Here is a 17398-nt window from a genome sequence, read left to right on the forward strand (position 1 = left end):
GTCAAATAAGCCAGATAATGGCAGACTATTGGCATAAATGTAGAGGAGCAGGGTTAAATATGTATTTGTCTAAAAACTGGAAGAAATCAGACGAATTCTACTTCAGAAGGGGACAAGGACACTGAAGCTGAGGGTCACAAGGGCTGTTGTCTCTGGCTATTTGGCCTCTAGCCTCTGCTTGCTTAATTGGTGAGGAGCTCCCTCTTCATAGCCTAAAAAGTGAAACCTATTTGAATCTAACAGCCACACAGAAACTGTCAACCCAAAGGTGACAGGAAGACTCAGGATAGCAGGACATGGTTTTGGGGGACCCTGTGATCCTCAACCACTTTAGTACTTATGGCGATATTCCCTTCCCCGTCTCTTACAATTATGAGTACTATAGATAAAATCAAGTTTAAGACTCCTACTGTGTGCTACATAAATATAGGGGGATATAGAAATTTAAGATGTAATTCGGGTTCTCGTGGCAGCTATAATCAAATCTAAGAGGAGGAAAGAGCACCCATGAAGCTCCTGCAAATTTACAAGGCACCCTACGAGTAGGAACTAAAATATACAGTGAGGACTAGGGAGCTTATCTGGCTTTCAGAGAGATTCGTGCTGGCCACAGGTCCTCAGTAACAGGTGCTGATTAAAATCTCAGATATATAAAATGCTAGAATTCAACATTTCAAAAATAATAGACTCACTGGGAGCAGGGGCTTATGCCTGTAATCACAGTACTTTGGGAGGCCGAGGTGGGTGCATCGCCTGGGGTTAGAAGTTCGAGACCAGCCTGGCCAACATGGTGAAACCCCATCTCTACTAAAAATACAAAAAATAGCCAGGCATGGTGGCATATGCCTGTAATCCCAGCTACTTGGGAGACCAAGGCAGGAGAATCACTTGAACCTGGGAGGCAGAGCTTGCAGTGAGCCGAGATCACACCATTGCACTACAGCCTGGGCAACGATAGCAAAACTGTGTCTCCCAAAATAAATAAATAAAATAATAATAATAATAATAATAATAGACTCAAAAAATGAAAAATCCAGAAAAGAAAAGATTGGTACATTTTAATAAAAAATGAAAATTTTACACCTGGCCAAAAAAAAAAAAAAAAAAAAACTATAGCAAAGAAAAAGTCTTTACAACACATGCTTCAAACAAAAGACGAATTTCTCTAATATGTAAAGAGCTCCTAAAAATCAATAATAAGAAGACCAACAACCCAGTAGACTAATGAGCAAAGGATGTAAATATATAGTTCATAGAAAAGGAACTATAATGCTTTATAGTGGCAAAGATCAAAAAGTTTCACATACTTTCTTGGCAAGAGTGTCAGGAAATGTGCTCTCTCATAGAATGCTTGTAGGTCAAAGTAGAAATTAGTCTATGGAGTGCAATTTGGCAGTATCAGAATTACAATTCTACATAGCTTTGATTCAGCAAATCCACTCCTAGGTGTTTATAGCACAGTTATACTCACACATGCAAACTGATATGTGGGTATACAAGGGCGGTTATTATATTGTTTTAGGAAAAGATTGGAAACCACCTAAATGTCCATAGCTAGAGAATTGGTTAAATACATTATGATACATTCATACCATATTGTTTTTAAAAAGAATGAATCAGTTCCTTTTTGATGTGAAACAGACTCCAGGTGTATTATTAAAAGATGCAAAATAGCCCATAGAGAAGCTGCCATTTCTGGGGGACAAGGTAGAGACGGGGACTAACTTTTTATTGAACACTCCTTGTCCCTTTCAAATTCATTCGTAATGAATTCATTTATCATATACTCTTTTGCCCCTTTTTAAATGTGTTCAAAATTTGTGAATTAAAAAAACACACATTTTAGAACTCTGATAGTTTATAGTATTTTAGTGTTCAGTACAGGAAAAGCACATCTGTTTTAATAAGAGGCCTGGAGGATACTGAAAGCTGCTCCTGGGCCAATAGACAATCTTAAGTAATTAGATCTAAATAGTAACCCCTTCTTAAGAAAGAGCAGGAAAACTATGACAAGTAGGTTTTATTATTTGCTCTTATTGTTGGTTGTTGGAATGATGGACAAGGGTGGAGGGTTTACTGAACTGACTAGACCGGGAGAAACAGGGATTCAAGGAGTGGAGAGGTGGCAGAACCCATGTGGTTCCAGCTTGGGGTTTCTATTTTCTGTTTTTTTGTTTTGTTTTGTTTTGTTTTGTTTTGTTTTTTGAGACACAGTTTCACTCTGTCACCCAGGCTGGGGTGCAGTGGCACAATCTCGGCTCACTGCAACCTCTGCCTCTCAGGTTCAAGCGATTCTCCTGCCTCAGCCTCCTGAGTAGCTGGGACTACAGGCATGCACCACCACACCCAGCTAATTTTTGCATTTTTAGTAGAGATGGGGTTTCACCATGTTGGCCAGGCTGGTCTCAAATTCCTGACCTCAAGAGATCCTCCTGCCTTGGCCTCCAAAAGTGCTGGGATTACAGTCGTGAGCCACCATGCCCACTCTATTTTCAATTAAGCAAAGAAAAGGGCCAAGGAGAGGGTATGAGTAGCCAACCCCACCAAGGAAAAAAAAATTGTTTCTAAGTCACTGGAGAACCCACTGAAAGAGTTCTCAGGGCGGGAGTATAGGGGGAAGTCCTACAGGATGCCTGTTAATGACCTGTGAAAGATCTGGAACCTTGTGATGCAGCATCGTCTGCATCACAGACAGAGAAATGGGAACAGGCCTCCAGAGAGCAAACTCCAGAGCTTTGCTGGATGCATCAGAGAAATCCTGTTGCTTGGCAAGAGACAGAGCTCATCCTGTAGCTGGTTAAGACATCCCAGACCCTGTTTTTCTATAAATGTAGATAACTTTTATTTAATTCATGTTCTTTCAAAGAATTGTTTTATTTGGCTTGTAGAGGGGTGTTAGGATGTTCAGGTATGGAAGATTTTATTAATTTTTAAATTTTTTTTTTTTTTTTTTTTTTTTTTTTTTTTTTTTTTTTTTTTTTTTTTTTTTGAGACGGAGGTCTCACTCTGTCGCCCAGGCTGGAGCTGCAGCTGGGGCCGGATCTCAGCTCACTGCAAGCTCCGCCTCCGGGTTCACTCCATTCTCCTGCCCCTCAGCCCCTCCTGAGTAGCTGGGGACTACAGGCCGCCCGCCCAGCCTCGCCGGCTAGTTTTTTGTATTTTATTAGTAGAGACGGGATTTCACCGTGTTAGCCTGGATGGTGTCGATCTCCTGACTTCGTGATCCGCCCGTCTCGGCCTCCCAAAGTGCTGGGATTGCAGGCTTGAGCTACCGCGCCCAGCCTAATTTTTTAAATCTTTTATTCACTGCATTGAGAGAAGCCTTATTGAGTAACTTAACTTCCCACTGAGACTCCTACAGCATTAGCATTGTAAACACTGGGACTGAGTGACTGACAGACAGACAGCTAGATATGACAGTATGTCAATTCCATTCAGATTTTAGTGGCTCCACCTGCTATTTAGATTCCATCTGTAAACTAAATTATAGCAGGGGTCTTTTGGGGAGAGATTGGCTGCATGGGTTTTTTGGTTTGTGGTTTTTTAGTTGTTATGTCTTGATTGCACTATAATTTACATGCCATAAAGTCACCCATTAGGTATACACTACAATGATTTTTGATCAGTTTATACAGGTGTGTAACCATCACCCCAATCCAATTTTAAAACCACTTCTGGCTGGGTATGGTGGCTCACGCCTGTAATCCCAGCACTTTGGGAAGCCAAGGCAGGCGGATCACCTGAGATCAGGAGTTCAAAACCAGCTTGGCCAACATGGCAAAACCCCGTCCCTACTAAAAGTACAAAAAATTAGCCAGGTGTGGTGGGCAGGCACCTATAGTCCCAGCTACTTGGGAGACTGAGGCAGGAGAATCACCTGAACCCAGGCAGTGGAGGTTGCAGTGAGGCAAGATCACACCACTGCACTCCAGCCTGGGTGACAGAGCAAGACTCCGTCTCAAATAAAAATAAATTAACTAATTAATTAATTAATTAAAATAAAATAAAACACCTCTTCCCCAGAACCATTTTTGGTCAGTCCCTGGCCTCAACCTCAGCCCCAGATGACTGCTGGTCTGCTTTGTGTCTTGAATTTTGCCTTTTCTAGAAACTTCATACAGATGGCCTCATACCACATGCAATCTTATGTCTGGATTCCTGCACGAGGCATCATGTCTTTGTGCTGTATATGTTGTTGTGTGCGTTCATAGTGCATTCCTTTTTATTGCTGAGTGGTAGCCCGTTGTATGAATGGTACCACATTTTGTTTATTTGTTCACTAGCTGAGGGACATTGGACTGTTTACAGCTTGGGGCTATTACGAATAAGGCTGCCATGAATATTCTCATGTATGTTTTGTTTTCATTCGTTTTTGGAAGATTCTGCACCAGCTCCTCAGGTGTTCTGTGACACCTGGCAAAGTTCGTAAAACGTGACAGACTTTAAGATTTTTACCATTTAAGTGCCCTAAATCCCACACATTTGGTTCAGCATTTGTCTTCCTTTCCCTGAAGCCTTAGAAGTGCTGAGAAGGGCTGGGCGTGGTGGTTCACACCTGTAATCCCAGCACTTTGGGAGGCCGAGGCGGGCGGATCACCTGAGGTCAGGAGTTCAAGACCAGCCTGGCCAAATAGTGAAACCCTATTTCTACTAAAAATACAAAAAAATGAGCCGAATGTGGTGGGGCCCATCTGCAATCCCAGCTACTCGGGAGGCTGAAGCATAAGAATCACTTAAACCCACGAGGCGGAGATTGCAGTAAGCCAAGATCGCACCACTGCACTCCAGTCTGGGTGACAGAGCAAGACTCTGTCTTTAAAAAAAAAAAAAAAAAGTGCTGAGAAGGAGCATGCCTGTGCAACAGGTCATGTTTCCCCTTTATCTGATAGCAACACTGTTGGCTGGTTTTGGCTTACCTCGGATTTTTACATTGCTTATCACCCTTTTTCTTAGTATGCATAAGGTTAATACGAAAGGAAAAACAAACCAATGCTAATCAACTCATGATAAATCTGCTTAGGTACTCAGTATCTTTCTAGTCCTCTTCCATGTTTTCTTCAACATTAGTATTTTTTCCCAAAGGATAGGTTAGGCTGGTGCAAAATTAATTGCGTTTTTTGCCATTACTTTCAATGGCAAAAACTGCAATTATAATGGCAAAAAACGCAATTAATTTTGCACCAACCTCATATTAAAATGTATATTCACGGTAAAAAAAAAAAAAAAAAGGAGTTTTTTTTTTAATGGGTATACAGTTTCAGTTGTGCAAATGAAAAGCCTTCTATAGATGGATGGTGATGATGGTTGCACAACAGTGTGAATATGCTTAATGCCACTGAACTGTACACTTAAAAATGATTAAGATCAGGCCTGGCATGGTGGCTCACACCTATAATTCCAGCACTTTGGGAGGCCAACATGTAAGGATGGCTTGAGGCCAGGAGTTCAACATCAGCCTGGGCAACATAGTGAGACCCTGTCTCTACAAAAAAAAAAAAAGAAAAAATTTGCCAAGTGTGGTAGCTCACACCTGTAGTCCCAACTGCTGGGGAGGCTGAAGCAGGAGTATTGCTGGAGCCCAGTGAGGCTGCAGTGAGCTATGATTACACCACTGCGCTACACTCTGCATGACAGAGTGAGACCCTGCCTCTAAAAAACAGTGGGGGGATGGTTAAGATGGTAAATATTATGTTTCATATATTTTACTACAATTAAATTATTTTTTAAAACTCAAACATAGGGTGGGCACAGTGGCTCATGCCTGTAATCCCAGCACTTTGGGAGGCTGAGGTGGGTGGATCACCTGAGGTTGGGAGTTTGAGACTAGCATTGCCAGCATGGTGAACTCCTGTCTCTACTAAAAATACACAAAAAAAATTAGCAGAACATGGTGGCGGGCACCTGTAATCCCCACTACTCAGGAAGCTGAGGCAGGAGAATCACTTGAACCTGGGAGGCAGAGGTTGCAGTGAGCTGAGATTGCGCCATTGCACTCCAGCCTGGGCAACAGAGCGAGACTCCATCTCAAAAATAAACAAACAAACATAATAAGAAAGAAATTATTTAGAGTAAAAATGGACAACAGTTCTGTACCATGACCATTCTCCTAAGAGGCAGCCACAGTTAACAACTTCATCACCAACCATCCTTGCAGACTTTTTTAGACATGTTTACAAATATATTTTTGAATAGATTTTCAAGACTTTGTGTTCCCTAGATAAGTAGGATCACTTGTTTGCTCTGTAGCTTGTTTCTTGTCTCTTCATAACATATCATGGCTATCTTTCATGTCAGTATAAATAAGTCAGACTCACTTTTTTTAACCAATGAAAAATAATCAAAGGAAAGGCTAAACTGTAGTTTATCAGGACTTAAATGTGCTGAACATGCTTGTAAAAGTATCTCACAAGTACTTGCATTTCTTTGGAACAGTAACACTGGATGTGCTTATCAAAGGGCAACATGATACTAAAAGCTTTATATCACCAAATTACCTTTCTACTAACAGCATCTGTGAAAGGGCTGATATCCCCATATCCTCACCAACATCAAACATTATCAGTATTTGTAATGTAGGTAGATGTGATAGGAAAATGGAAATTAGGTCACCTTGCTTTAGTTTGAATTCTCTAGTAATTAGTGAGATTGAGCATCTTTTCTAATGTTTTTGCGGCCATTTTGCTTTCTTCTGTGAATTGCCTGTTTATATATTTGCCACAAACTCTATTGAATTATTTATACTTTTCATATGATTTATAGGAGTACTTTGTATATGATGGACATCATTTTTTATATTTATTACAAATTTTTTTAATTATTCAAATATTTCAAATATTTTTTTCAATCTCTATCCTACATTTTATACATTTATAACCTTCTTTAGGATTTTTTTACCATTAAAAATGTTTAATTTTAGGTTGTCAAGGCAGCCTTATGCATCATAACTTTTAGGCCTCTTGTCTTGCTTGGAATAGACTTCCGCATTTAAAGATTACAGAAAGTATTCCCTCATGTGTCCATCCGATAATAGTCATGGTTTTTCTGTTTAGCTGTTTTATAATAGCTTTTTGAGATATAATTTACATGCCATACATTTAACTGTTTAACATGTACAATTCAGTGGTTTTTAGTATATTCACAGAGTTGTTAACCACCATCTGATTTCAGCACATTTTCGTCACCGCAGTAAGAAACTCCATACCCATTGGCGATCACTCCCCAGTTCCCTCCTACCCTCCCAGCCCTGGGCAATCATCAGTCTGTTGTCTGTCTCTGTGGATTTGCCTATTCTGGAAACCTCCTATAAGTGGAATTACACAAAATGTGGTACTTTATGAATAATTTTTTTCACTTAGCATAGTATTTTCAGAATTCATTCATTCATTCCTTTTGTAGCATGTATTATATTTTATGTCTTTTTAATGCTAACTAACATTTCCTTGTTTATGTATGCTACATTCATCAATCAATGAACATTTGGATTGTTTTCACTGTTTGACTCTTACGAATAATACTGCCATGAACATTCATGTATTCTTTTGGAATTTTATTGTAAAATATACATAATATTTACCATTTTAACCATTTTTAGATGCACAATTCAGTAGCATTAAGGATATTCACAGTGTTGTGAAACTATCACCACTATCCATTTTCTCTCTCTTTTTTTTTTTTCCTGAGATAGAGTCTCTCTCTGTCACCCAGGCTATGATCATAGCTCACTGCACCCTTAAACTCCTGGGCTCAAGCAATCCTCCAACCTCAGCCTCCTGAGTAGCTAGAACAGGTGCATGCCACCATGCCTGGATAATTTATTTTATTTTATTTTTTGTAGAAACAGCAGAGACTCATCATGTTGCCTAGGGTGATCTTGAATTCCTGGTCTCAAGCAATCCTCCTGCCTCAACCTCCCAAGTTTCTGGGACTATAGGCACGAGCCACTTTTTTAAAAAATAGAGACAAGAGTCTTGCTATGTTGCCCAGGTTGGGCCACTGTCCATTTTCAAAACTTTCTTATCATCCCAAAAAGAAACTCTGTACCCACTAAACAATAATTCTTCATTGCCTTCTCTCCCTTGCCCCTGGTATCCTCTATTCTACTTTCTCTCTCTATGAATTTGCCTATTCTAGATAGTTTTATAAGTGAAGTCATCCAGTATTTGATTTTTTGTATTTAGCTTATTTCACTTAGCACAGTATCTTCAAGCTCATTCACATTGTATCATGTATCAGAATTTCATTCCTCTTTTTTTTTTTTCTTTTTTCTTTTTTTTTCCCCCAAGACAGTCTCACTCTCATTGCCCAGGCTGGAGTGCAGTGGTGCAATCTCAGCTCACTGCAACCTCTGCCTCCCAGGTTCAAGTAATTCTCCCACCTCAGCCTCCCAAGTAGGTGGGATGACACGCGCCTGCCACCATGCCCGGCTAATTTTTGTATTTTTAGTAGAGTCAGGGTTTCACCATGTTGGCCAGGTGGGTCTCAAACTTGTGACCTCAAGTGATCTGCCCACCTCTGCCTCTCAAAGTGCTGGGATTACAGGTGTGAGCCACCATGCCCAGCCAGAATTCCATTCCTTTTTAAGGCTGAATAGTGTTCTATTGTATGTGTACAGCATTTTATTTATCCATTCAGCTGTTGATGTACATCTGGGCTGTTTCTACCTTTTTGCTATTATGAATATTGTTGCTGTAAACATTACTGTACAACTATGTGTTTGGATGCCACTTTCAGTTTGTTTGGGTGTACATGTAGGGGTAGGACTGATGGATTATATTCTATGTTTAACTTTTTAAAGAACTGCCAAACTTTTCTACAGAGGCTGCATCATTTTACACCTAGCAGTGCATAAGGGTTCCAATTTCTCCACAGCCTCACCAACACTGGTTATTACCTGTCTTTTAGATAAGAGCCATTCTAGTAGGTGTGAAGTAGTATCTTATTGTGGTTTTATATGTTTAAATTATTTAATCCATCTGTAATTTATATTTTTGGATAGTGTAAAGTTATTTTTTTGTTTCCATTTGTGTTATAAATAGCTAGGCATTTTCAACACTGTTTATAGTGTTGAATTCTTCCTTCCCCTGCTGTTATAAAGTGTCATTTTATATTTTAATATAAAATTAATATTTTATATTAAATTTATATACATACATAAGTCTGTTTCTAGATAAGGTTTTATTGACACTTTACCAATCGCTACACTAGTACCATACCATTTTAATTACTGCAACTTTATAATAGGTTTTAATGTCTGGGAGGACAAGTGCTTTACTCAACATTGTTCTTTTTCAGTTTCTTGGCAATATTTGAACATTGTGTCTTCCAACTTAACTTGAGAATCAGCTTGTATAAAGTTTCTTTTAAAAATTCCCATCAGATTCTGCTTGGGATTGCACTGGGCTTGCGGATCAGCATGGGGATCCCTTCTGTTACACTGTTTATCTATTACACTGTTTATCTTATGAACCATTTTTACTATCTATTACTACCAATATGTAGATAAAAGAGAGAGAAAATAATGGAATCAAAGTTAGGTTGTGAAGAAGCAGCAGCAGCAGCTCTGGAAAATGTATGAAGAAAGTCAGTTCTGAATTCAGAAGTAAAATGGGCTGGAGGGCCAGGCGCAGTGGCTCACACCGGTAATCCCAGCACTTTGTGGACTGAGATGGGTAGATTGTTTGAGCACAGGAGTTCGAGACCAGCCTGGGCACCATGGCGAAACCTTTTCTCTACAAAAAAATACAAACATTAGCCAGGTGTGGTGGCACACACCTGTAGTCCCAGCTACTTGGGAGGCTGAGGCACAAGAATTACATGAACCCAGGAGGCGGATGTTGCAGTGAGCCAAGATTGCACCACTGCATTCCAGCCTAGGCGACAGAGTAAGACCCTGTCTCAAAAAAAAATAAAAAATTTAAAAAAAAAATTTTTTTTTTAAAGGCTGAGTATTTGGCACAATAGAACTATTCCTTTCATTTACCTGAGCTGAAGTTTGCTACATCTGATTAACAGAGAATGGCCTCAGTTGTTTCAGAATTTTTGTATTGTGGGATGTAAATATACCTCATTACACACACACCTCTGTTTTTATCTCTAGTACGATGCTGTCCGAATAAACCAACTCTACGAACAAGCCAGATGGGCCATTCTCTTAGAAGAAATTGATTGCACAGAGGAAGAAATGTTGATCTTTGCAGCTCTACAGGTATGGGAACTTCAGTACCTTTTCTCTGGAAGGAGACAAACCAAGTTTGTTCTGCTTAAAGTTTCATATGCTTCATACCAGTTTTTTTTCTTTGAAGAAATATCTTAAAATAAGGAGAGCAATTTTTTTCTGTATTTTTTATTTTGCTTTCTTCTTCAGACCAGAACAAATTTTTAATTTAAAATGTTCCTCATAATCGACACACGCTCACATCCTATGTAAGACACTGGTCTTGCAATTATTATCTCTTCCCTACCGTAAGCACAGTCAGTGATGAGAAAGAACCAGTTGTAACATGACTAACCATGGACCTCAGAATGATTCAGGTTAAAATGTCATTTTCACCACATGGGAAGGAGATCTCCTCTTAGGAGATGTTCAGTATTCCAAGGGAATAGTCCTCAAAGAAAAAAAATGGCTGATGGATTATTTATATTTATAACATTTCTGTTTACAACATTTCTAAAACTTCTGTTTTCATTTTAGTACCACATTAGCAAACTGTCGTTGTCTGCTGAAACACAGGATTTTACAAGCGAGTCTGAGGTTGACGAAATAGAAGCAGCGCTTTCTAATTTGGAAGTAACCCTAGAAGGTGGAAAAGCAGACAGCCTTTTGGTATGAACTCTTTCCAATCACCAAGAACTGTGGCTTTCTTCTAACTGATTGACAAGTATAAATAAACTTTTCTTTATTAGAAGAGAATATTTCATCTGATTTTGAAAAAAAAAGAAAAAGATTCTCTTCGCCTAACAAGCTTCAACCTAGCAAGAACTAACTAACTTTTCACAGGTTAGCTCTGTAAGGACTATATATTCATTTCTACTAAAGACAATACTTTGGTGTTGTATTTCTTCCTAGGGATAAGTTGGCATGGTGTGAAGGAGCCACTGCCGAGGGCTCCACTTCACTAGCATGGAATGTGGAATTGGTCCCTAAACTTAAGTCCAGAAAATACCACCCTGTCTATTGCATGCAGCAGCTGTGAGAATAGAATAGAGAAAATTGTTTCTTTTTTTCTTTTTTCTGAGACAAGCTGAAGTACAGTAGTGCAATCAAGGCTCACTGCAGCCTCAGCCTCCTGGGCTCAAGCAGTCCTCCCATCTCAGCCTCCTGAGTAGCTGGGACTACAGGCACACACTACCAGGCCTGGCTAATTTTTGTATATTTTGTAGAGATAAGGTTTGCCATATTCCCCAGGCTGGTCTCTAACTCCAGGGCTCAAGTGACTCTCCCGCCTCAGCCTCCCAAAGTGTTGAGATTACAGGCATGAGCCACTGTGACTGGCCAAGAAAATTCTTTACAGATAAAAACCTTATTTCTATTTACTTTGTCATCCATTTCAACTAGACAAGCTTGACAGAAGTTGTGGCCTTTTTCCGGAACATTGCAAAAGTTTTGAATGCTTTTGACTTCAGGAGATAAACAAAAACCCTCCAATAAAACAAAGATTACTGTTTTGTCATCTCTCTCTCTCCTTATCCATGAAAGGTGAATGTCAGCTTTATAACTGAAAATTCCCCTCCTATTTAATTCACTCATGAGGTGCCACCCTTTTATTTAACTTCAGTCATGGGAATAATTATTAATCACATTGAATCAGAGAGGTGGGTCCACCATAATTGGATGTAAACAACCATGGATTAGATTGCGTTACTATATTCTGCATTGAATGTATGTTCTCTTATCACTAAATGTCCTAAAATAAGAAATTGGTCTCATTCAGGAGCAAATACTTAATACAAACTAAATGCCAAGATTCCCTAGAGATGCAGGGCCCTGTCTCACGCTTACAGAAGACACAGGCCCCATGAACTTGGAGTTCTCTGTTGTCTACCTTCTCCACTGAATAAATACAACAGGAAAGTAATTCTTTTTAGAATAAATAAAAAGTTATGTCCTCCCTCCCTTAATAGTTTTACATGATGCTAACAATAGGCTTTTCAGTTTGAAAACAGGCACCAGCCTACATTACAGAATGAACTTTGAACCAGGTTCACTTTGAAAGTTTAATCAGTGATTAGGTGTAGCAGGAGTTACCCACTCTAATATAAAAATTAAAAAGTCTTTTGTTTGCATATAAAAGTAGTCATTTCTAATTTAGATTTTTAACTTGAATGACAGTTATAGAGAGTACTTTATCCATTTTTTCATTTTTTTCATCTCTCGCTTTTCATTTTTGTAATCTATGACACAAACAGAAAAGTGAAAAATACACATATGTGCAGCTTAACAAATGAGTATTCAATTGTCACCCAAGTCACCACCGAAATCAAGAAATACAATTTTGCCAGCCACCTAGGGGACCTCAACAGGGCCCCCATTCTCCTCCCAGCCCTCCTCACTCCCACGCCCAGTTAACTATTGGAAATGTGGCAAGTGTAACTGAAGAACTGAGTTTTTCATTTTATTTATTTTGAATTAATTCAAATTTAAATAGCCACCTGTAGCTAGGGACTGCCATATTAGACAATGCAGGTTGAGTATCAGCATCACTTATGAAGTTCCTGCTTTTGAAACATTATTTGTTTTTTCTTAGGAGGACATTACTGATATCCCTAAACTTGCAGATAATCTCAAATTATTTAGGTAAGTAACCTTTAATGGGGAAAAGGAGTTACTCATAACAAAGTCTTGAAGATAAAGAATACAGGGGTTTAAATTGTATATCCCTGAGGCAGGTTCATGGTTCAAAGGTAAAATGTGGGCTTTGCCATCAGACAGACAATGGGTTGAGTCCTAGCTCTACCACACACACCAGCTAGGTGACCTTGGGCAATATATTATGTTTCTGAGCCTCCATTTTCCAGTCTATAAAATGGGAATATACCCCCCCTTGGGCTTGTTGGGAGGATTCGATGAAATAATGCATATGAAGCATTGAGCGTGGTACATGGTTCATAGTACATGCTCAGTGAATGGTGGCGTGAACCCTCAGTGAATGGCTGGGTTCACGTCAGCAATAACAAACACATCTGCCATACTAGAGCTTCTAGTAGGATCCACCTGGGAGGCTCAATACTCTGATACCATTTGAAGGCTCTCTTATAGTTTAAAAGTCATTTCTCTCTAGAACTTTGATCCTGGGCTTACAGAGAGTAGTAACCTTAGTTTATCTACCTGTTTAAGTACTTCTAATAAACTCCATCACCTCAGGTTGATGTGAAACTGCTAAAAAGGCAGAGAAGGAGTTTTGGTTTTTTTTTTTTTCATGGAAATAATAGCCTGCCACCTCTGTGATGATGCCAAGGTGTGTTAGTATGAAAGAAACAAGGCTCTTTGAAGTCCTATCGGTTCCTTATTTTCCCTTTATGGTTTGTTGACTTTTCTTAACTAACTGGCACTTCACTGGGGCAGTTGGCTTTAAAGGACACACAAGTTGCTTTTGATAGCATATGATGCAAAGAAAGACTTAGAAAGAATGAACAATGAAGCAGGTATAAATGAAAAACAAGTGTCCAAAGGTACCAATATTTGTCAGTGGGTTTCTGCAGGTTTGGTTTTTGGGGTTTTTTACTGTGATTATAGGATGTGGTTGCAAATAATAGGGTCATTCTTTTTTTTTTTCTTTTCTTCCTTTTTTGAGACAGAGTCTCACTCTGCCTCCCAAGCTGGAGTGCAATGGTGCAATCTCAGCTCACTACAAACTCCGCCTCCTGGGTTCAAATGATTCTCCCGCCTCAGCCTCCTGAGTAGCTGGGAGTACAGGCGCCCATCACCATGCCCAGCTAATTCTTGTATCTTTGTAGAGACGGGGTTTCACCATGTTGGCCAGGCTGGTTTTGAACTCCTGACCTCAGGTAATCCACCCGCCTCGGTCTCCCAAAGTTCTGGGATTACAGGCGTGAGCCACCACACCCAGCCAGGGTCATTCATTTAACTTCCCTGGCATAAATGGTTGTAACCACATTTCACTCATATTGTTATAGTCAGAGCTACAGGAAAAAATTAACAATTTGAATCCACAAATACATCTTAATAAAGTGTTCATAATTGTTCCACAAAAAAATGAGTTGCCATATTCTCTGTAGAGGGCAAATCAAGCCCTTCACAAACCAAATGGTGACTGTAGCCTTCCTATAGACGTTTCTGATGAAGAAGGTGATAATTCTGGAGTTGAACCCACGTCACTATGCTACCCTGAACTGTCATAGACTTTTGGTGTGACTTAAACTCTCAAAATTGCCATCATATTTGGCCAGTGGATACTATCTAAGTTCTCAAGATGTTGCATTGAATATATAATATAGTTCATGAAAGGAAGAAACAAAGGAAGGAAGTAGAGAGAGCTCGTAGGAGGGAAGAGGGGAGGGAGATTGGAGAGTGGAACTCTATTCCTGGCAGGGTGGGGCCTCTAACAGGCCCTTCATTTCCCAGATCTCCTTGCCTCACCAGTATGAGAGCACTGGACTAATCCTTTTATTTTTAAGTTTTTTCTTTTACAGTGAAGCTCTTTAAAAAAAAAAAATCTATTAACTGTATTATGTAAATAGTGGACTTCGGTGTCTACCAACAGAGTATCAGCTCTAATGCAAACTCTAATCTTGCTATGAATACATATGCATGCTAGATAAAATAAAAGAATTATAAATACAGAATTAATCATGAAGTGAAACAGAAACGTCAGCTTACAGGAAATGAGGCAGGAATCTAGTTCTACAAATGTAGCATCAGCCACACAGAGGGATTCAGGGCATAGAGACAGGTTGTCATGGTTTGAGGCTAGGATTGTAATTCCCATGTAGGGATAGAAGATGAACCTTTCAGTCCTGTGTAAAGCAGGAAGTGAGAACTGAAGTGCCCGCCTAAAGGTGGAAATGTGCAAAGGCTGCCCTTCTGTTGAATGAAAAACAGAAAAACTACCCATTAGCCAAAGAAAGCAGTAAGGAAATTCATCCTTGCATGGGCTTCTGTGTGGAAATGAAAAGTATCTCTTGAGAAATCAGAGCCAAGGCTGAGTCACACACAGATGTAGATCTAATTTTTTTTTTTTTTTTTTTTTGAGACAAAGTCTCGCTCTGTCACCCAAGATGGAGTGCAGTGACGTGATCACAGCTCACTGCAGCCTCAACCTCACAGGCTCCAGCAATCCTCCCACCTCAGTCCTCTTAGTAGCTGGGACTACAGGCATGTGCCACCACGTCTGGTTAATTTTTGTATTTTTTGTAGAGACAGAGTTTCACCATGTTGCCCAAGTTGGTCTCAAACTCCTGGACTCAAGGTCAGCCCTTCTTGGCTTCCCAAAGTCCTGGGATTACAGGCATGAGCCACCATGCCCAGCCTAGATACAAATTTAAATGTCTTATGTGTTTATGTAATAAAGGAATCCTGAAAACATAAAATAGAAACGGATCCGGGATGACAAAACCTATGAAGCCCTGACATATGTAGTTGCAAAAATACCTAGAGGGGAATATCCACAACCAAGCAGGCATGGGCCTTCCATAGAAAACAGTAACCTCCTGGCCGGGTGCGGTGGCTCACGCCTGTAATGCAACACTTTGAGAGGCTGAGAGGGGAGGACCACAAAATCAGAAAATCAAGACCATCCTGGCTAACACGGTGAAACCCCGTCTCTACTAAAAATACAAAAAAATTAGTCGGGCGTGGTGGTGGGAGCCTGTATTCCCAGCTACTCGGGAGGCTGAGGCAGGAGAATGGTGTGAACCCGGGAGGCGGAGCTTGCAGTGAGCCAAGGTCGCACCACTGCACTCCAGCCTGGGCAACAGAGCGAGACTCCACCTCAAAAAAACGAAAAAAAAAAAAGGAAACCAATAACCTCCTAAAAAATAAACAAACCCCTAATAAAAATTACTAATCATGTGAGTTAATAAACCACCATGAAAGACACAGACCCGACAGGCAAGAGGATTAGCACTTTCAATAATTTCAGGTAATAGAAAAATCTGAAGAAACCATAAAATGAGTACGTTTAGCATCATTAAGTAAATTACAAAGTAGAAATTATAATAAAAGAGAACAGGCAGTATTGAAAAGGAACCAAAAGAAATTCCAGAAATAAAAAATATAATCATAGAAATTTAAAACTAATGAGGTTTATTAAACATCAAGTTAAAAAGCACAGTTGAAGAGACAACTCAGAAAGAAGTGATTTCAACAGAAGGAGAAGGTCCAACAAACATCTGCTAGGAGTTCTAGAAGAAAAAATGAGAGAGAAGTAAGCATTCAGAAGAGGAGGCTAGATAATTTTCCATATTTGTTAAAAATAAAAATCTGTAAATTTAGGAATCACAGATCTCAAAATAAATTTACTATAAATATGCATCTTGGTAATGCCAACCATTAATAAGACAAAGGAAAAAAAGACAAAATTCTTACAGAGGAGCAACAATGATGTGAGCAGCAGACTTCTCATTGGCAATAAATGTAGGCTAGGAGATACGCAGAAAGTGCTAAGAGGAGAGAACTGTCAATCTAAAATTTTATGCTCAATCAATCTTTCAAGAGTCTGGTTTTTGCAAACCCCTAGGTATGAACCAGACAAGATACAATCCTACTAGTAAATTATATACTTAATATCAACAATCATTTATGCCAAAACTGTAAGGTAACCACTGTTGGAGAAACTACTTTGAAATGAATAAAATGACTTCGCCACAAGGTTATAGAGAGAGACCACACATAATGTCCATTCATTGAGTCATCTATAGGCAAGTTACTGTTCCAGTCAGACTTACACAGTGGGCTACAGGAGATATCAGAGTGATTCATTTTATGGAAACAAGAGTCTTAAAATATACTAGAATCTTTATAATAAATAAAAAGATGGTGAGGGATCATGAAAATCTTTGGCCTCACAGTAAGGATCACTGGTTTTCACATGGAAAAATCACCTGTAAGGAGGGTTATACATTTTTGTTTTTCCAAAAAAATAAGGCCAGGAGCAGTGGCTCATGCCTCTAATCCGCAGCACTTTGGGAGGCTGAGGCAGGGCTGGTCTGAGCCCAGTTTCCCTACCCCTAGCCCCTAGTAACCACTATTCAACTCTCTACTTCTGTAAGTTTGTGTGGTGACCCGCGCCTATAGGCCCAGCTATTTGGGAGGCTGAAGTGGGAGAATCACTTGGGCCTAGGAGTTTGAGACTGCAGTGACCCTGATCACTCCACTGCACTGCACCCTGGGCAACAGCGCAAGACTCTGTCAGAAAGGAAAAGAAAGGGAAGGGGAGGGGAG

The 17398-nt window shown here is 39.7% G+C and overlaps 1 protein-coding gene across 6 annotated transcripts in view; it reads left to right on the top strand.

Annotated features, from left to right (window-relative positions):
- FERMT1 (FERM domain containing kindlin 1) overlaps nt 1–17398 on the top strand; it is a 54693-nt gene that overhangs the window by 19668 nt on the left and 17627 nt on the right. For all 6 annotated transcript variants that reach the window (XM_017877654.1, XM_017877672.1, XM_017877663.1 and 3 more), the window contains 3 exons: nt 10097–10204; nt 10691–10822; nt 12744–12793. In XM_017877654.1, the coding sequence (XP_017733143.1) occupies nt 10097–10204; nt 10691–10822; nt 12744–12793 (290 nt within the window). The remainder of the gene's footprint in view (nt 1–10096; nt 10205–10690; nt 10823–12743; nt 12794–17398) is intronic.

The sequence above is a fragment of the Rhinopithecus bieti genome, unplaced genomic scaffold, assembly GCF_001698545.2.
Source record: "Rhinopithecus bieti isolate Rb0 unplaced genomic scaffold, ASM169854v2 scaffold_65, whole genome shotgun sequence".
In the NCBI taxonomy this organism is placed as follows: Eukaryota; Metazoa; Chordata; class Mammalia; order Primates; family Cercopithecidae; genus Rhinopithecus; species Rhinopithecus bieti.